Below are 20,742 nucleotides of genomic sequence, written 5' to 3' on the forward strand. Positions count from 1 at the left end.
GCAAATGTCACTGGACAGTTGCTATGCTGAACAGGGATATTAGTTCTCCCTCTGCTAGGTATAATAGAGTGACCACTTTAAAAGGTGGCTCTTTGTCTAGTTAGCAGGGGTGCATAATCTACAAAGGGAAAAGAAGAAGGTACAACTAGATCTGTGTGGCACCCCTTTCTCAGTAAGGCAGGGCATACATTCCTTTTGATAGTCTGTGATTCTCTCCAACAAAAATTGGTGGCGGGCTTAGTGTTGGAAGAATAGGGTGCACGAGACTTGCCAATAAGGTATAAGGAATGCTTCAGAAGCTACATAAACAGCACAAATAATGGAATCCATTAAACATTAAAAAGAAATGAAAATAGATCTCACTTTTCTAATTCTCCGGGGTCAAATTTCCACCATGTGTTTGGTTCAAGGAATTCCACTTTGTAGCCTTTTTCTAGAGCCTAAGCAAACAGAAAAGTAGTGTGTCACTAATTCTTCTCTTTGTAACCAGTCAGAATTGACATTATAGAAAAACATGGGGGAAAGTCCATATTTCTGCTAAAATTCAGCAGACTGAAATCAGATTTGTCGTCCTAGTAAATAAAGGTTTACTTAAGCTAAATACAGCTCATGTCAAACTAAATACAGAGAGTTCATTCACAAAATCAAAAACTGTGTTCTACCCAGTTTTGGAGTTGTGTGTGCTACCAATCTTTGTTTGTGTGGAAGCAAGCTAAAAGGAAAACCTGGGTAGAAGTAATTGTGTGGAAGCAAGGTAGGAGGAAAAGCTACCAGGTTTTCCTCTTACCTTGCTTCCACAGAACTAAAACCTGGGAGAGAACACAGCTCCCAAACCTGGGTAGAACACAGTTTTTGATTGTGTGAATGACCTCAAAATGTAGTTCGGATAAAAAAAATTTTTTTTTAAGAATGATTCATCTATTTCCAGAAATATAGAAAAGGGACTTTCCAGAAGAAATATGCTGCTTTATTTACCGCTTCCACATAAGGCTTCATTTCCCAGGCTTGTGTATTAGTGTTGTCTATTATAATGGGGGATTTTCCTTGGTCCATTGCTTGTTTTGCTGTAATAAAGATTATAGCAGAAAACTCCATTATATAAATAGCAACTATAACAACTTATAGATTCACGTTAAAGAGGTTAGCTAAATTTAAGTCTTCTGAAATGAATTAGTACCATACAAACCTCAATTAGCCAGAATAAAATTTCATTTAGATTCAACTTCAGGTCAGGGACAGAGTGTTTCTCTGTTTCTCCGCTCTTGGCTGGAAGTATCGCATGCACTCGCAGCGCATACAACGTGCTCACACGCGCGAGGGGCATAGGCGACACTTCCAGCCAAGAACGGGAGAAGGGGTGGCAGAGAGGTACACTGCTGCCTTATGGATTTAGCTAAAAACTGAGCACCGATGGGGGGGGAAGCGGCAGGAGCGGTGTGTTCACCCTCCCCCACCCTTAAAGAGGCACCCTGCCAGCATTGAACAGCACCTCCGTGGTTCCTGCACATCACTAACTACAACTCCCAACATTCCTGGCTATTGGCCACTGTGGCTGGGGATGCAGGGTGCTATAGTCCAAAAACAGCTGCAAAGCAGCAGTTGAGTAGCCCTAAACAGATCAGTAGGCCCTGATCTAGCCTGATCTCCTTCAACTCCCAATAGCTTTCATAATTGACCAAAATTAATACTAGTATGCAGACTGTCAGACCTATGAAGTATCAGCAAAGTGGTTCTGCAAGAACTGTGCCTTTCACAGTGGCATATAAGGGAGATTTTTTAGAAAATGCCCCTTTCCCCACCATTACAGAAACAAGAAAAACGAATTGGAGGAAAACATGTAAAAGTTTTTCCTGCTATACAGCTAGTGGTGGCACAGGAGTCCTTTCCAATATTACTCCTGATAACCAGACTCATGGCCTCATGTCTTGCAAGAAAAGGCAGAAGAAAAGAATATGTATCCATCTGTATATGGGGGATGGACAATAAGCCATTGATTCATAGCTTGTGTTCACAGATCTTCTTCCACAAACTAGGGATTTGCCCAAACTGGCTCGGGCAGCCACAGGTGGGATTTGGTTCCTTTTAAAACCAGGTAAGCAGGTCCTTGCCAGCTCCTCCACCCCCCCTCCCACTGCTTTTCCAGGTGCAGCGCTTGCTTTTCAATAGGCTGGGTGTGGCTGCAGCGATGTTCCCAGAAGCCTGTGCGCAGTGTCAGCACACACATTGCTGCCACGTGCTGTGGCCATCATGCCCAGAAAAGTGGTGGGGCAGTGGTGGAGCAGGTAAGGATCTGCTTATCTTTTTTTTTTTTTTTAAAGGAACCAATTCCCACCCCACTGAACTGGTTCGGATGTAGGCACCCGAGCCAGTTTGGCACTTCTCTAAGGTGGCGCCAAATCAGTTCGGGCACATCCCTACCACAAACACTTCTGTGAATATATTCATGCTTTTAAGTGTATATTTTCCACTGTAACAGGATTCTACACATCTAATATATTCACACCTCTCTTCTGGTTCCAGTCATGAGCAGCACCAAGTTGACCAATATTATATGACCAACATCCATCTTGCTGACGAAAGTAATCATCAGTGCTGAATACAATGCCATCATGACTCTGGCCAAGCAGAATACTGTCAAAGGGAAAAAAACCAAGATTACTACAAGATAGCGAATATTCCAGGGTAAAATTTTCTGCTCTCCAAACTAAGGTGTGACTATTTTCTTTCAAGATATTTTGGGCAGTAATTCTACTCATTTTATCAGTTTCCAAACCTAGTGTTTCTCATTACAATTCATACATTTCCCTGAAGCACAAGGTTCAATTCTGATTACATTCACTGGCAAGAACTAACATTCACTAATTCCGTGGCAGCTAGTTCACACACTAGTGCTTGCAGTAATTATTAGATTTTGTCTTTTCCAATTTTTCTTCCTGTCCACCATGAAGATAGAGAAGCTACCCTATCTCTAAAAAGATGGAGGTCAAGGGAAAGTGCTCAACAGGACTTTAGTCACAAACTTCAATCCTTGCTGAACCAACTGAGAGGCTGTCCATATTGGCTCTCTAGTCCTGAAGCCCCAATCAGCACTCAGAATTAAGGCTGTAGCCTCTAATCAATGTAATTATTTGGTTAACCCAATAACAGGCTTCTTAACGGATTGAAAACACACCCTCAATAAGTGCGCTGGTCAATGACTGTAATGAAGCCTATCTATCCTCAATCAGGCAACATGTTTTAAAAATATTTTAAATATTACTTTAAAAGTTGCAGTTTTAAAAGTTAGCAGCCCCCATTTCTGAAGAGCCATTCTCCTTCACTCTCACACAGGAGGTGAGAGAATGAAGTAGAATAGCACCTCCTATGATGGATTACATGCACTAGCTAAAAGCAACAAAAATACATTTTTCTTCACAGTTGTTTCAAGAATGATTAATAGACCAAGATTTGTTTGCTCAGGTGATATCTAGAACACTCCCCAATTAGTAGCAGATCATTTTTTAAATATAGCTCTAAAGACTATCGGGGAATACCCAATGCCCCTCATGATGAACACTTATGAGACTTAACAAACTAGGTTTCCATTCTGGAATACTCCATATTAAACTCATTTAAAAATCTATATATTTGAACCCTATGACAATTTTTCAATCCTTCAGAAGAATAACTAAAAGTCAGCTTCCCACAAGATATCTGTACTGAACCAAAGACTCGCAACCATCTTTATGTACCAGTCTAACATTCCAATAATCCAACTTGCTGTAGCTCCATGATTAATATTGCAACAGAAGCAGCATGCTAGTTCATGCTTCTTAACCTCCTAAAGGGAAATAGGAAGAGGACACATATCCTCTGCAATGGCTACTTCCACAATGGTTTGCTTAAGAACAGAGCTATATTCATTCATTCATGTATTCCACAACTTTATCACAGGAAACAATAGAAATGAACTACTGGTCCAGCAATACAATTGCTGACCTGATGATTCAGTTATTTTTGTGAAGTAAGAGCATTTCTGCGAAACCCACAATCAAGTCCTACGGACCAGGGTTCTTTGTACCTGAGAAGAAACAAAGTTCTGATGTAACTAGATGGTCTATGTGTAGCTCGTAGGAATAATCTGGCAAAGGTATTTATGGTGAAGATATAAAATGCAAGTACAACGTGTTGTAGTAGTTATAATGATGGACTAGGACCTGGGAAACCCAGGCTCAAATCTCCACTGTAATGAAGTTCACTGGGTAACCTTGGGCCAATCACACACTGTTAGCCTAACCTACCTCACTGGGTTACGGCAAAGATAATATATAAAAGAGGAACTACGTATGTTACCCTGAGCTCCATAAAGGAAAGGTGGAACAAAAAGCAACAATAAAAATATATTAAAATTAATCCATTTTAGGCTTTTATCTTGCTATGTTAAAGTGACAATTTGTTAATAATTTATTATTATTTTATTTACATTTATATCCTGCTCTTCCTCCAAGGAGCCCAGAGCAGTGTACTACAAACTTAGGTTTCTCCTCACAAAAACCCTGTGAACTAGTTTAGGCTGAGAGAGGAGTGACTGGCCCAGAGTCACTCAGCTAGTATCATGGCTGAATGGGGATTTGAACTCGGGTCTCCCTGGTCCTAGTCCAGCACTCTAACCACTACACCATGCTGGCTCTTTAATAATAATGACAAAAACCTAATTCGGAACATTAGGTCAAACAGCAATTGGCATTATCAAGAAACTCCACAATAACTATACACAGCTCCATGAAGTTTGACATACAGGGTCCCCCTCTACTTATAACTTTACACTTATAAATGCTTAGTAAAGTGAGATTCATCATGTAAGCATACAAGTATTCTTTACAGCCCTCATCTCCTTCATCCTCACACCCAGCCATTTTAATTGCCATTTTATAGGTTGGGGGAGTTATCAATGCAACCTTTCAAGAACCAATTTGATCCATATCGGAGCTGAGATCTGAACCTAGCACAAACCTAGAAATTCCAATTTTATGAACCCTTTCTGATTTGCAACAGAAAGATATTCGGAGTTTTTTTAAAAAAGATATCTGCCTCCTTCAAAATGGACTTGGATTTTTTTAGGGAACCATATTAAACATGCAAATCACGCTGTGACAAACAACTTTACTGCTGAAAAAGCAAGATGTGTTACTAGTACTTCTAGTATACACTAATTTTTAACAATTACTGCACTACTTGTGAAAACACTTGTGAGCTATATTTCTCTCATAAAACTATAATGTTTAACTCTGCACAAGACAGCCTACAGATATAAAATATTCATATGGTTTATTTTTCAAAAGTAAAATCAGTGTTTACTTACCGAGACAATGATGTTTTCCCTGAACCTGGAAGGCCTCTTAAGATTAAGAGCAACTTTTGTGACTCAAATAATTTGCCCTCTAGAAACTGGTAAGAAACACTGCTTAATCCTTCAGTCTGGTGTGTTTTGATGTCTTTCCAACATGCTTTGGCTTCATAGAAACCATTATCCACGTGTCCATCAGGGACATTACATCCATTCCTGGTGTTTTGTGTATTAGGAACACCAAAATGACCAGTACACTCACTATTTTGCTCAAATGCTGAACTGCTCATGTTAATATGAGTGTTTTCAAATGGTCCCACATTTGAAGGATAAATATCTGACCAACGTGATGAGGAATTAGGTTCTTGAAAATTAAAAGGAGTGAATTGAGGAGGCGGTGGGCCACAAGGTATTATAAGTGGATGTGTATGTTGCCAACCAGGCCTAAACTGAGGCATAGATTCATTGAAGAATCTAGAACCTGCCTGTTTATTATTACATAATTGTCCAGTTTCCCATTCTTTCCTTTCATTGTCAAAGCACGGACTGTTGCCAGTTCTGGGACCCTTTGGGTCATAATAGGGATATTGTTCACTGTGTGTTTTATGATCACCTGATGCATTATAAAAACATTGACCATCACCACTACAGTTAGGTGATGTTCTGCTATAGGACCAGTCTTGAGAGTTTACACAAGTTATTTGATTCCATTTGTTATATTCCCCAGGGTGTCCATGAGAGTCTGCTTCTGCCCTCTGTAAGTGATCATCCAACTGATTCTCATCACTTTCAAGCTGATTAATTTCACTATAGAACTGAGACAGTTCATCTTCTATTTTTGGTAGATCACAGGGGAGACCCTGTTTTGGTACCATTTCTCTCTTAGAATTTCTACCAAGTGCTGCATTTGACAATTTAGGATAGTTGCCACCAAGACCCTTTTTCCTTTTGTCATGTTGACAATCAGCTTCACTTTTATAAATGGGTCCAATAAATGCTTTGCTTGTGCTATACACTTCAGTCTCTCCTTCATTCTTATGTTTTCTGCTAGATGTATTGTTTTCTCTAACACTGACTACATCAGCACTGTTGGTAAAGAAAATACATTTATTTCCCATAAACTTATTATTGTTTATTGAATTTGAAGATTCAGATAGCAGTGTTTTTTCACTACGGAACTCCTCTTTAAATGGGTTCAGGACTTTTGTAGTTTCATGTTCTTGTGCCTCTTCATCATCAGATAGGGTGGACAAAGGAATAAATCCACTGTGGGTTTTTTTAACATGTATTTCCTCATAAAGTCTTTGCAGTCCTTCATAGGATTTACCATAAGGCTCTTCAGTTGATTTCATTCTTTTAGAAGATGGCTCACTTGCCAATGTGTCCTGACTTTCATGATATCTTGGCTTACACTCAGCATGAAACATCTTAAAGTAACAAAACAACATTATTATGCTCACTACATATTATGATTTTCCACAAGTCACCCATTTCACGATCAAATTTAGGATGTAATGAAAACGCCCCCCCCCCCCCCAGTTTACAGTAAACACAAAAACCTTGTCTCATAATTTCTTCATATTTCAGTTATAACATTTGGTGGAAGTACCAACTTTAAATTTAACAGGGAACTAATGATGATCACAATCTCAAACTAGCCACAAAACTAGCAGCAGTCTTGCCCAAGCACATAAATTCCCACCAGGTATTAAGCAAAACGAAAGTCTCCCCCTCGCAGCCCTAGCTTAAGAATAGGTGAGTCGTCATTATGCTATTTTCAACTTGCCCTTTTCTAAGCGACTCCCACCGGCCGCCTAACGACGCTAGGAGGCGGGTTTTGCGATGCCAACTGAAACAAGACCCGACCTTCTTCCCCTTCCACGCTATCTGCTTGTGCATATACCTCACCCCCTTGCCCTGGGTGGTGCTTTCTGTTCTTGCCTTATCAGCTGCACCCCGCATCCTCCTCCATACTAGAGGCACTGCTAAAAGCCTAACCCGCCACCCGCTCCTCTCAGAGGCCAGAGAGGACTCAGATGAGAAACCAGAGCCAAGAGGAAATGCTTATAGGTCTCCCCAGGCCCATAACCATCTCTTACACAGACCCACCGTCATGGGCTGTGCGACTCGGACGGTTCTCCCTCTCGCTGCCAAACCACACCATCTCGCCTCTCCGCATCAGCACAACGGGACTAACCTCAGAAGAAAGGAATCACTCGCCTTCCAAGCGGCCTAAGGCCAGACAGGCCCCATCGCGCTCCCACGCTGAAGCCAAGCAATCCCCCAACAAACCCAACTCTCCCCTTTCCAAAATGGCGGCTCTTACCACACCGCGCATGTGCCAGCGGCAGCTGTTGTCTGGGGGTTGTAGTCGTTCTAACAACGAACTACATCTCCCAAAATGTCCAGCGGGGGGATGTAAAACGGTGGTAAAAAGAGACTTTCGCAGAGGCACAGGTAATTTATAGTCGACTTGTGCTAAGAGGAAGGAAGTAATTCTTACATGGTAAAAACAAAGCTCTTTTTAGGACCAGAGCTGCTGTAATGTATAATTCGATAATGGGAATGCCTCTAGTCTGAGCAAGTGCAGAGTGTCTTTCCACAAGTAACCACAACTACAATTGCGATATTTGTTACCCACCGCCAAACAAATACTACATTATTTTGCACTCTAATTGTTGTGTGTAAATGTTTACATTCAGAATGATCATAGTGGTTTTTGAAGGCTAAAAGCAAAACTCACCCTGAAGTTCTAGGGCACAAAAGTTTCATCTTATATGACTCCTGATTATTTCTCCCTTGGGGGGGCGGGGAGACCCTCCAATAATTCACGGTTCAGTTCGTTACAGTTTGTTTCCTGAACACGCTGAGCCATGAAACATTAAGGTAAACTTTTTATAAAGAGAGATATGGTGATAGATTGCTGCTATCTATGTTTATCCCATAGTCTGACTTGAGTTTCACAGGATTAACTTCGTAATGAGTGTGTTGAGAAATTTTGTTTCCCAATTTGTACCTTTCCATTCCAGTAATTAGAGATGGAAACCCTTAGGAGCCTTGTATTATTACAGCAATCATTTCCTGTCTCAGATGTATTTCATTTTGGGAGTTCTTGCACGTTATTAAAGGAGCCTCCTCAATATTTTATAATTGATAATGTCCTAATGCCATGTTTCCCTGAGTGAAAGTTATAAAATACATTTCCTCAGTGATATGGCTACAGCTGTTAAAGTTATATAATAATAATAGTACCTTATCATGGAATGCATCTAAATCATGGAATGCATCTAATTCTCTAGGCCAAGTGAGATTATTACACTGCATTAAAGCTGACTTTGAAATTAGAGCTGGTTCTTTAGAAATCTCATAGGACAAGATAATATGTAGGTAGCTCCCAAGGCAAGTAAAAACTCAAGGAAGGGAAAATCAACCTGGCCCCTGTATCTATTTCCAAAAGAGCTTGAAATGTGATGATCCTTAGGGATGTGGACTAGTGGAAGGTACTGGCAGGGTTGGGGTAATCCTCAGGTATGTTGGTTTCACAAAAATCTGAAGAGAAAAAGCCTAAGGGGGGAAACTCCACCCTTCCACAAACTGCCCAATGTAACTCAATAGAGTGGAATGTTCATGGACTCAAGAGTGCAGTTAACAGACAACCTGGTTGGTAGAGCTAATGGAACTCAGTGGCAAGAAGTGAGGGGAAGGAGGTCTTGAACAACAAAAAAGGCAGGAAATTTCTCAGCTTGAAGAATACTTCCTCAGAAAAGTCACAATCCCTTCTGCTCCTGAGGGGGAAAGATGTCTACAACGTGTTTGTTTTCTCACCAGCCATTTCACAGCTTTGCATTTCTGAGGGTGAAGAGGTTTGACACAAGAAATTAAGCTCTTGGTGTGTGTGGTTATCCTCCCCACTCCACCCCAATAATAAAGTCAATTCTGAAGAACAGAGAGAGCAGTTACACACTGAATCTGTTAATCTGCTGATCACTGTATTGCACGCTTCGCTACACTAACATTCACTATTAGATATAACCTATCCCATTATCTCTTTCCATCCATAGAACCTTAGCAAATATTGCTGTAAACATTAAACTGACCCCTCACCACCAGCCATTAACTCTTGAAACTCTAGGGCTGGATTAAAAGAAACTGGGACTGAGCACCAATGTCCCCCACCACAAAAACAAGAACTCAGACAAAATAAAATTTGCATATGAAGTAAGACCCAAGTTAAATAGTACTCTTACAACAGACTCTTGGACTATTTATTTGTAGTTATGTTTTATTGTAAGTTGTTTTTTATATTGTTTTAATAGCTTATTTTATGTTTCATTATTATGTTATGAGCTCAGCTGCCTTATACATTGGACAACTGAAAGGTGGAATAAACACAATTATAAACAAACTAACCCTAAACATTGTTACTTTGCAAAAAAGAGCCCAAAAGCTTATGCGTGTAATTCAACTAGCTCAATATGTATGAATAGGTCTGTTAATCTGCACTGAACAGTGCTGTCCAGCTTTCTTTCCAGGCCAGTTTTGGCACTATGGCAGGGTAGCTACTTTAAAACATTTCTATAAAGTAAATATTGTTCTTTTGTAGAAGTAAGGAGATCTTACATTTTTCAGCTGCCCCATCTGCTGGATATGAAACGCAACTGTGTTTTTCTGCTCACAGTGACAAGAAATAAACAAAGAGGCACCTTTTAACGTGGTGATTCTCTTTACTTAGCAGGGGGAGAGTAACTGGCCCTATCCACCCCCAGCCCAGTACCTCCAGTGACCGTTGCTGGTATCTATCTCATGTTTCTTTTTAGATTGTGAGCCTTTGGGGACAGGGATCCATCCATCTTATTTATTTGTTATTTCTCTGTGTAAACCACCCTGAGCCATTTTTGGAAGGGTGGTATAGAAATCAAATAAATAAATAAATAAATAAATAATATAAATAAATTTCCCTTTCTGACTTTCAATTAAGATTACAGGTCAAAGTGGAAGTGTAAAAGGTGTTTTTTTAGTGGTTTTGATTGTTGTGGGGGGGGCAGGATTACTTATATCTATATATTTAATTCGCTTAGCCGGCATGCGTGTCCTCCTGGATTTGACGGCGGACCTCTCGCGACAGGTTGCGAGAGCTCCGGCCTTGGGTGAGACTTGGAGAGGGAAAATGGAGGCAGCAGTGCTGCCGCGGCAACAGCAGGCCGCAAAACGACCAGGGGAGGTGGCAGTGAGACGGCCAGGCCAGGCTGTCCCGGGTGAGGCAGCGGCGGCCTCGCCTGGCTGCTGGGAGGCGGCGGTGGGCTGTCCCAAGTAAGGAGGTGCCGGCCTCGGCTGGGCGCTGGAAGGTGGAGGCGGGACGGCCTGGCCGGTCTCGGGTGAGGAGGCGGCAGCGGCCCAGCCTGGCCGCTGGGAGCAGGAGGCAGCGACGGGATGGTCAGGCGAGGGGAGAGGATGAGAGCCGGCGAGAGGGCAAGGGGGCCGGGAAGCAAGTGGGGCTGGGGCAGCCTGTGGCGAGCGTGGGGAAGGGGAGAGGGGAGGGGGAAAGCGCGTAGGGCAGGGGGGAGAGGAGGGGGAAGAGAAGGGGGGAGGGGCAGGAGGGATGGGGGGCAAGAGAGAGGAGGGATGGGGGGGAACAGCCGGCCCCAAAGAGTGCACAGATGCTCTGTGCGGGTCGGCTAGTAGCAGAGTATTTTAGGAGCTAACTCACTCTCATTACAGCAGAAGTTAAAAGGGTCTCGGGGGCAATAGCTTGTAAATGATAAGCATGGAGGTTCATGTAAGACTAAACTAATCTACTTTATACAGAAGTACATGATGATAGGAAGAGACCTATATCTATCTTCTGGCTACATGTTGGTCAGAGATAGACCTATAGATGCATGGTGCTCAGAGAGAGAAGCATTCTGGGAAGAAGAAGGAGGAAGTCACTCCCAGGAAGTTCCTGAGTACATTCTATCAATAGAGGGGTCATAGAGGCAGAGATAATCAGGAAAGAGAAGGTGGCCTTAACTATCTAGCTCTACTCCTAGTGCCCCTAGTGGTCATTAGGGTTACTGGTTCAAAAGGTCGATGCCATCTGGAATTGGATCTCCAACATTGATCTGCAAAATAGAAGAAGATTACTTAAGATTGTCCCAAATCTCCATAAATGATTATTAGTTTGGTCAAGATTTTCTACATTTTATTTGGCTAGCAGGTTTTTCAGCCATTAGTTTGTCCCACAATGTACCCTTACGTAGTAAAAACACAAGCAGATAGATTTTACATAAGGGCATAGCTCAGATATCTGCAGTTATTCTCAAATAAAAACAAAAGGTGCATGACACATTTTGAGATCCATAGCAGAGGCACAGCAGCCAGTGCTCAAGGTCTCAGTGTGCCCAAGACAGAGTGCCAAATGTTGCCCACTCCTCTGTGCACCCTCCTGCCCTTCTTCCCCCCTTTTATAAAAGCAGTGTGGCAGAAGGGCATCTAGCCACTTTGCTGTTGCCCCAGTAATCTGCTGCCCGAACGCCTCATCTCATCTCATGGAAAGGCTATCCCTGACAATAGCAAAGCAAAGCTTGTGAATGCCTAAGATCCCAGATTCAGTCCTAGAATCTCTAGTGAAAACCTCAAGGCTGGCAAACTCTTCTACCTCAGACCTTGGAGACCTGCTACCACACACAGAGCTGAAAACATTGAGCTAGATCAGGGCTGCACAACTTCGGACGTCCTGCAGATACTGGACTACAGCTCCCATCATGCCTGATTACTGTCCACTGTGCTTGGGGATGATGGGAGTTGTAGTCCAAAACCAGCTGGAGGGCCAAAGTTGTGCAGTCTTGAGCTAGATGGATCAATGCTCTGAGTCAGGATAAGCAGGGATGCCAGTGTTTTCCCCCCATCAGTTCCTACCTTTGTGGCTTTGGCAGCTACTTGATCTGTAGACATTAGCAGCTGATAATACAGGTGAAACTCGGAAAATTAGACTATCGTGCAAAAGTCCATTAATTTCAGTAATGCAAATTAAAAGGTGAAACTGATATATGAGACAGACGCATTACATGCAAAGCGAGATAAGTCAAGCCTTAATTTGTTATAATTGTCATGATCATGGCGAACAGCTCATGAAAACCCCAAATCCATAATCTCAGAAAATTAGAATATTACATGGAACCAAGAAGACAAGGATTGTAGAATAGAACAATATCGGACCTCTGGAAAGTATAAGCATGCATATGGATTCAGTACTTGGTTTGGGCCCCTTTTGCAGCAATTACTGCCTCAATGCGGCGTGGCATGGATGCTATCAGCCTGTGGCACTGATGAAGTATTATGGAAGACCAGGATGCTTCATTAGCGGCCTTCAGCAATTCTGCATTGTTTGGTCTCATGTCTCTCATCCTTCTCTTGGCAATGCCCCATAGATTCTCTATGGGGTCAGGTCAGGCGAGTTTGCTGGCCAATCAAGCACAGTATACTGTATACTTTTCAGAGGTCCGATATTGTTCTATTCTACAATCCTTGTCTTCTTGGTTCCATGTAATATTCTGATTTTCTGATATTGTGGATTTGGGGGTTTTCATGAGCTGTATGCCATGATCATCACAATTATAACAAATTAAGGCTTGACTTATCTCGCTTTGCATGTAATGCGTCTGTCTCATATATCAGTTTCACCTTTTAATTTGCATTACTGAAATTAATGGACTTTTGCACAATATTCTAATTTTCCGAGTTTCACCTGTACTTATTTCTAAGTCATGGAAAGCTTCCCCTGTTGATTGCTATAGGTGAACAATGCTGCTGAAGTCAGAAAAGCGGGCCAGGTTATTTTTTCTGCTGAGTTGGCAGTCCTAGGTGAGGCTTCCCCTAGCAGTTTCCCCACAACAAAGTTTCACAGAACCATGGCCTCTAAGGAAGCCACCCTGCAATTGCAGAGTAAATAAAATCTGAATACTAGTAAACAATGATTTTGTTTGTAGTCCATAAAACCATGGTCAGCTCTTAACATCTGGCAAGCATAATTGTGTGTATTCTTAGTCTGTTTAATCTTTACAACAGCTCTGTGTGAATTACATTATGCTGAGACATAGCAACTTGTCTAAGGTTTAGTGAGCTTCTTTACTGAGCAAGGGATCTAAAACTCGGCTTTCATGTCTAAGTCCAACATTCATTTACTTCAACACTTTTACATAGTGAGAAAACCCAGCTACTGATTTTCTAGTACCATTTAATGGAGTGGACTATATTACCATTTACCTGAACCAATTTATTTTATCTGTTTATTTTATAGTATTTTAAATAAATAATCGTACACAGTAAATTGGTTCAGGCAACTTAAAATAAAAGCAAGAAATAATAAAATACCATAAAATAAACAGATAAAGCCAACAAACTGGAAATGAGCAAAAATGCAGAGGCTAAAATTGCTTAAAATTTATCATATGCAGAGAATGAGGAAAGTAACAGATTTTAGCCTTTTTAGTTTAGAAAGAAGGCAAGTAAGGAGGGGCATGATAGAGGTGTATAAAATTATATACGGTATAGATCAAATGGATAGAGAGGTCTTTCTCCTTTTCTCATAATAGAACCTGGGATCATCTATTGAAGCGAAATGCTGGGAAATTCAGGGCAGACAGAAGGAAGTACTTTTTTACACAACATGTAGTTAAATTATGGAATTTGCTGCTGCTGGAGGTGGTGATGGCCACCAACATAAGAACATTTTAGAAAGGGATTAGACCAGTGTTCCCTCTAAAGCATATGCACACCAGTTTTTTATGTCCACTCAGTTAATTTTGGATCCCACTCAGATTGAATTAGGAAGGCTGCATTCTGAATGTAGGTGTGTACACATTGCCTTAAAACTGCCACCCAGAACAAAACTCTTCTCCATGCACAGAAGGAAAATAATAGAGGAAACACTGGATTAGACAAATTAATGGATGATAGGGCTATCTATGGCTGCTAACCAGCTGTATACATCCTCCATGATCAGAGGCAGAATTCTGCCGCCCCTCCGAACACCAGGAAGTAAAAACTAAAGGTGTTGTTACTCGGAAGGAGTCAGTAACTAAAGAGATGTACATATCAGGTAGTATAAAAATGATAAACAAACAAAGGAGTTGTTACACAAGTCCCTTTTCCCTGCTTGTGAGTTTCCCAAATGCACCTGGTTGACCACTGTGTGAAGCAGGATGCAAGAGGGGTCTTTGGCTTGATGTAGAAGGATATTTCTTATGTTCTTGGAAGTAAACCCCAAAATGGTTTAGGCCGGGAATAATTCTGTGGTGTACATAGGATTGCAGACAAATTGTAAACTTTTTTACTCATGAGTAAGTTCAGTTTAATTAAATGGGGCTTAGTCCCAAGTAAGCATGCACAGGATTGCTGCTTTAGAAAATGGAGTTGATGAAACAAAAAGAAAGAGTTTTATGGAAGCTCAAGACAGAGAAAGAACTGCTGATACATCCCTTTTGGAATAGGGGTGAGTTAGTTCTCCTTTAAAAAAACCCACAAAAACCCTCCAAGTTCTAAAACTGAATGGCTGCTGGTTACTGAGACAGCCTGATTGATGTTCTCCTGTAGACGTACATTCCTATCAGTTGTAAAGAGCTTTAGTTAGTGAGCAGCTGGAAGGTGGAGCAAACAATATTAATGTCTTTGCCCCAGCTGATTTATCTTCTTTCTCTAGAGGTTAATGTTTCACAGACTAGTATAGATGCCCATTTGTTAACTGAAAACATTGAAGTTCTCTGCATATTGACAACTACTGCATTGTCAAAGTTCTCTGCATATTACAACTGCTGCAGCAAAAACATCCAGTTAACAGAGAAGTGTGATGTTTGCTGGCTGCTCACAGTTCTCTAACCCTACTTGTGGCTACTCAAGAGGAACTGTCATGGAAGCACATTTAAGGATGTCATCCTCTTTTAAGGATTGCATCCTATTTATTGACTACATTTATATCTGGCTCTTCATCCAGCCCAGCCCAGCCCAATGTACATTGTTAGGTTTACCTTCACAACAACCCTGTGAGGTAGGTTAGGCTAAGTAACTTGTACAGAATCACCCAGTGAGTTTCATGGCTGAACAGGGATTTGAACTTGAGTCACCGGTCCTAGTCCAACACTCTGACTACTAGGCCACATTGGCTCTCACTGAGAAGTCCTATTGAATTCAGGAGGACCTACTTCTGAGTTAGCATGCTTAAGATCATGCTGCACTTTTACAATTGTGGGGAAAAGATCAAATTTATCTTCTTCTTTATATTTAAAAGCCTTGGGATGTATGTAGCAAATCCCGTGGTACGTGGCAGCTATTGCGAGATTTCCTGGCAGGGCAGAACAGAGCACAGCACAGCAGGGAGAGCCTCTCTCTGAGCCAGCCTGCTGAGGAGGGAGGGAGGTCAAGGAGGAGGCAGTGCCACCACTGTGAGCTGGTGGGAGAGCGCACGACAGCTCCAACCACCTGCCTCACTAGAACAATGGACAAGCAGGCGGCAGCATGAGCGGCGAAACCGGGGCTGAAGGGATGTGGCGGGGGATAATGAACTGGCCGAAGGGATGTGGCGGGGGGAGGAGAATGAGAACGAACTGGCTGAAGGGATGGAGATGAAATGAAGATGGGGCAGGGAGCCGGATTGGTTGTGACGGGAGTCGGGGGGAGACAGGGGAACTACGGGTGCAGATGCTCTGCACCGGGTCAGATACTTGTAATAAATTAATCTACTCCCTGTCTTTTTTTCTATCATGGAATTTCAATTTTTTCCCATGTACATCAGATTTCCAGGTAATTGCCCATCCAGGCACTGACCATATAAACAGCTACTTAACTTCAACAATAAACATGTGCCCTCATATCATGCTTGTGGCCTGAGTTTTAGTAAGATTTATTTATTTATTTATTTATTTATTTTATTTTTACATTTCTATACCGCCTTTCGTTAAAAGAAAACCCCAAGGCGGTTTACAAAAATTAAAACATACAATAAAAAGCAATAAAAACATCAAGCAATAAAAACACCAAGCTAAAAACATATAAAACGGGGATAAAAACAATACAACAGATTGCTGAGATACAAAAAGTATCCTGGACCAAATCTAATCATACCCTTTCTACAACCACCCATGCACCAAACCCAGCTGAGCTATTTTATGACTGCCTTTGTAAGTCCTCTCATTTGATAGTAAATAGCCCTACGTCAATGATTCTTATGTCCGATAAAATGTGATGAACAGTGAGGTATATCTATCTATCTATCTATTAAATTTATATCCCGCCCAAACATGTCTCTGGTTGGCATATGTTTGATGGGCTGACATAATTATCTAATGGGCTAATTATGGGCTGACATAATTATCTAATGAGGCTAATCCCATGCATGGCAGCTTTCACGCAATTTCCGGGCAGATCACAGCACAGCAGGGGAAGCCTGTATTTGAGGCAGCTTGCTGAGGAGGGAGGGGTCGAGGAGGAGATGGTGCCACCGCAAGCTGGCAGGAGAGTGCATGTTGGCTCCAACTGCCCGCCTCCTCACGAGGAGAATGGCCGAGAAGGCGGTGGCATGGGTGGCCAAACTGGGGCTGAAGGGATGGGGATGAAACTAAGATGGGGCAGGGAGCTGGATGGTTGCGGGGTTGGGGGGAAACAGGGAGAACTAGGGGCGCAGATGCTCTACGCCGGGTCAGCTAGTATTAGAATAAATTGCTAAGACTTGTAAGTCACTGGAGGTAGCTACATTAATATTACAACAGTGATCCTAATGATATTTGGTTAAGAGATGTACCTTCATCCCAAAGAAGTGTGCTTAAATTTATTTTGTACCCCCATCCTTGATTAACAAATGAGCTGCAGGTAATATCTTTTTATTCTAACAATATTTTTAGTTCTGTATCTCCCACTTGCTCAACAGGTTGACCATATGCAAGGAGATCAGTGGACTACTATACCTTTAGATATTATGGAGAAGAGGGATTTTTGGAAGGTACAGCTTGCCATGTAGAGATGGGCTAGGCATGCTGCATCTGCCGAAATTTCTCTCTCGTATATGTTCCTTACAGGTATAGACATCCCTTTGTATTTCATTATCCTGCTGCTCGTTTTGGTTCTTCCGTGTTTAAAACAAAAGGTGCAGTAAGAAAGTGTAGCAACATATTTTAATCTGATGTGAAGTCATTTTGGAACAATTGAAAAATTATTCAACCCTATATTCCTTTGCATATGGTTGCTACCCTCTATTCTATTCTGCTTTTGGCTGAGGCTTCTTCCCTTCCAAATCCCAGAGTGCAGTTCAATAGGCATTGGTACACCTAACTGTACATAGGATAGTTGTGTAAGATGGCCCTCCACTAGACTTCCCTATCACTATCTTCAGCAAACTGGTTACAACAGTGTGGTTCTGATGTAAACATATGTGTTTCCCTTAGCACAATAAAGCTCTCTTTATTTTCCTTGTTGGGGAATTTCCTGTCATGAATTCCTGACTCTTAAGTGCATTAAACAAGTGGCTGGACTTATTCAAACATTTGGTATGGCATCAGAAATGCTGAGGGCAGTGCCAGCTAACTGCCTTTTGCTGCTTGAGGTGAAAGGCAACAAGCTGTCCTGCCCCCTTGCTGGCCCTGTCCCCCATCTTACTGGGTGGCCCTGATGGTGCCCCTTTTACCCCTCACCTTTTAGGGCATGCTGCTGCTTGCATCCAGGAGCAGCTTCACAAACCAGTTTCTGCTTGTCACCACTGCAGAACTCTTACAGCACAGCAGCAAGACTGGAAGAGTTAGAGCCCATCTGTACAGCTCATGCATAGCATCAGTTCACCTTAAACCCGGAGCCGCTGTCACCAGAGCATCCGTAGCTGCCAAACCATGTGGTACCCAGAAAGGCAGAGCCAATGGAGTGCCAGTTGTGAGCCAGGCAGGAGCAGAGAGCTTTCTTACTCCTGTTGTCTCTCCCTTCCATCACTAAGCTTGTCTATTGGAGAGAAGAGATGGGTTGGTGGGGGAGAGAGAGCTGGTGCTGCAGCAGTGATGAGGAGAACTCAGTGGACGAGCAGAAGGAGAGCTGGTCTTGTGGTAGCAAACATGAATTGTCCCCTTGGCTAAGCAGGGTCTAGCCTGATTTGCATATGAATGGGAGTCTTCATGTGTGAGCACTGTAAGATATTCCCCTTAGGGGATGGGGCCGCTCTGGGAAGAGCAGAAGGTTCCAAGTTCTCTCCCTGGCACCTCCAAGATATGGCTGAGAGAAATTCCTGCCTGCAACCTTGGAGAAGCCACTGCCAGTCTGTGAAGACAGTACTGAGCTAGATGGAGCTATGGTCTGATTCAGTATATGGCAGCTTCCTATGCACTCTGTCTACCTGCTCAGCAGGTGAGGCCTATGAGCGGGGCCAGTGAGCAGGGGGTGGGGGCAAGAGAAAAAGTCAAGAGACAGAGGTGTCAGCGGCAGCAGCAGCACAGGTGAGATGGTGGCAGCAGGCAGATGGGTGATGTCTGCAGTGCAAGGTGGGTCAAGGTGCTCGCAATTGCTTGCCACTGGGGGCAGTTGCTAACATGACCTCATGGGGGAGCTGCCTCTGGCTGATGGTGATCCGACTCCACACTACCTGAAAACATGTGACTACTAGATCAACTCAGCATGCACAGATAAAAACATTGCATTTCTGCCACAGCCACTTTCATCCTCCTGGCTACAGATGTGTGTAGTAGCTGAAAAGTTATCTTTACATGCCTTGTCAATAATCATCCAACACATGACTGTTGACGAGGGGCAATTATGATACAGGCGCAATTATGATATCACACACTCTAAGCCAGCTGCATATTGTGGAGTAGGTTGGAATGAGAATGTTTACTGGGGATCGACAAGAAAATGATGTAGTGTATCCCCAGCTCCTAAAAGAAGAGCTCTTGTTCAGGGCCTGGTATAGGAGATTTGTTGAACTGTTTCAGGGGGTGGGGAGATGCTTTTCTATGCTCCCTTGAGGCTTCCCCCTTCTGTGCTATATAGAACTAGAGGGTTAGATCTGGGGCTAAACCAGAGCAATTAATTGCTATATGGAGGAAAGAAGGAGAGTTCTGGAGAGTGGGAAAAGGAAAAGGGTATTATATTCCCTTCCCTCCCCTGAAATTTCCCTGTATAGTGTAAGGAAGGGAGTTTTTTTAACCTCATGACATGCATTCCCCCCCCCCTCCTGATAATACTAGAAGATGTCAGGGACTTGAGCAGACCAATTTCCTTTTCTTTCCACTATTTTCCTTGCCCTTGCCAACTGACACCTTAACATCTGTCTTACAACTGCTCTGTGCCTTTAACATCCCCTAAGGTCCTGTGAGCTCACATGGCTGTTTAGTTTACCTTTTTTTAAATCTGAGGAGAAATCCCAGCTCCACATTCCAGTTTGGTAAGTAAACTGAACCCCGTGGTTTGGTTGTGAGGTCGTGGTTGCATGCATTCAGACATTGCATGAAACTGGAGTTGCAGGTTTGCCGGTAACCTGCAACTCCTTTTTTGTGCAATGTCTGAATGCAGCCAAACCGTTTTAACATTAATTTCAATTAAAACCCTGAGAAAAGAGGTGTGCCTTGAGGGCCTTCCTAACAGCAAAGAGAAAGGGAGATGCTCCTATTTCAACAGGAAGCATATTCCAAAGCCGTGGGCAGCCACAGAGATGGCCCGGCCCCAAGTCACCACCGAATGAGCTGGTGGCAACTGTAACCATACCTCAATAGCTGACAGGGTTCATGACAAAAAACTTTAGAATGTTATGCAATCTCATATATATTAATAGCGAGTTCAGGTGGTTGAGTGCCTCTGTTCTGAAGCAGAGCAAGGCCACCTAAAAACAAGGTACTGGTTTCAATAAACTGGGGGGATTCTCTAAGTACACAGAAATACTGTATATATGCTTGTAATTTTAAAAAATGTGTAAATAAATAAGCAAATAAACAGCCATTTCCTGGAGAGGAGAAAGCCTGTTAGAAAGAAAAGCCTGTTTCGCAGGAGGGCCCTAAAGAAGCCATTGAGATCTGCTGGGGAAATGGGAGGCTGCAGCCAGTGAGTAACAAGTTAGGACCAGTTCAGTTAGATGCGTGAGGGAACGTTTTCTGAATTGTTTGGAATTGGAGTTGCCAGGTTTAATGAAAACTCTCTCTTTTACAACCTGCTTTATGAGGAGACAATTGTTCTTATTGCACATTCTTGTATTTCTTTTAATGCAATAATAAACCCTTGTTGGTGAAACATGCTACTCTTCTTTTTGGGTCTGCCTTAGTCACATACCTTTGAAGGCCTAGGACTGCTCAGCCCTTTTGGGGAGGGTTTTGCCACTTTACACCCCCCCAATCTTATACGGAGAGTGGGTTTCCCCACATCAGAACAACGTGGATGGTAGCAGCCTACTTTGAATCACTTACAGTCAAGGATTCAAC

The 20,742-nt window shown here is 42.5% G+C and overlaps 1 protein-coding gene across 10 annotated transcripts in view; it reads right to left on the reverse strand.

The window, feature by feature from the left end:
* The window catches only part of LOC128350654 (NEDD4-binding protein 2-like 2), a 30,216-nt gene extending 22,486 nt beyond the window's left edge, over window positions 1-7,730 (reverse strand). Inside the window, exons 1-5 of one of the 10 annotated variants that reach the window (XM_053309080.1) lie at window positions 7,653-7,730; window positions 5,342-6,753; window positions 2,504-2,631; window positions 976-1,064; window positions 364-440 (exon numbers count right to left, since the gene is read on the reverse strand). In XM_053309080.1, coding sequence (XP_053165055.1) covers window positions 364-440; window positions 976-1,064; window positions 2,504-2,631; window positions 5,342-6,753; window positions 7,653-7,664 — 1,718 coding nt within the window. In that variant the 5' untranslated portion in view covers window positions 7,665-7,730. Of the gene's footprint in view, window positions 1-363; window positions 441-975; window positions 1,065-2,503; window positions 2,632-5,341; window positions 6,754-7,229; window positions 7,384-7,435 lie in introns of those variants that run through there. The other 9 variants (XM_053309082.1, XM_053309081.1, XM_053309079.1 and 6 more) reach the window with 9 other exon arrangements.
* Window positions 7,731-20,742: the final 13,012 nt, after the last annotated feature.

This window comes from Hemicordylus capensis, chromosome 3, assembly GCF_027244095.1.
Source record: "Hemicordylus capensis ecotype Gifberg chromosome 3, rHemCap1.1.pri, whole genome shotgun sequence".
Classification (NCBI taxonomy): domain Eukaryota; kingdom Metazoa; phylum Chordata; class Lepidosauria; order Squamata; family Cordylidae; genus Hemicordylus; species Hemicordylus capensis.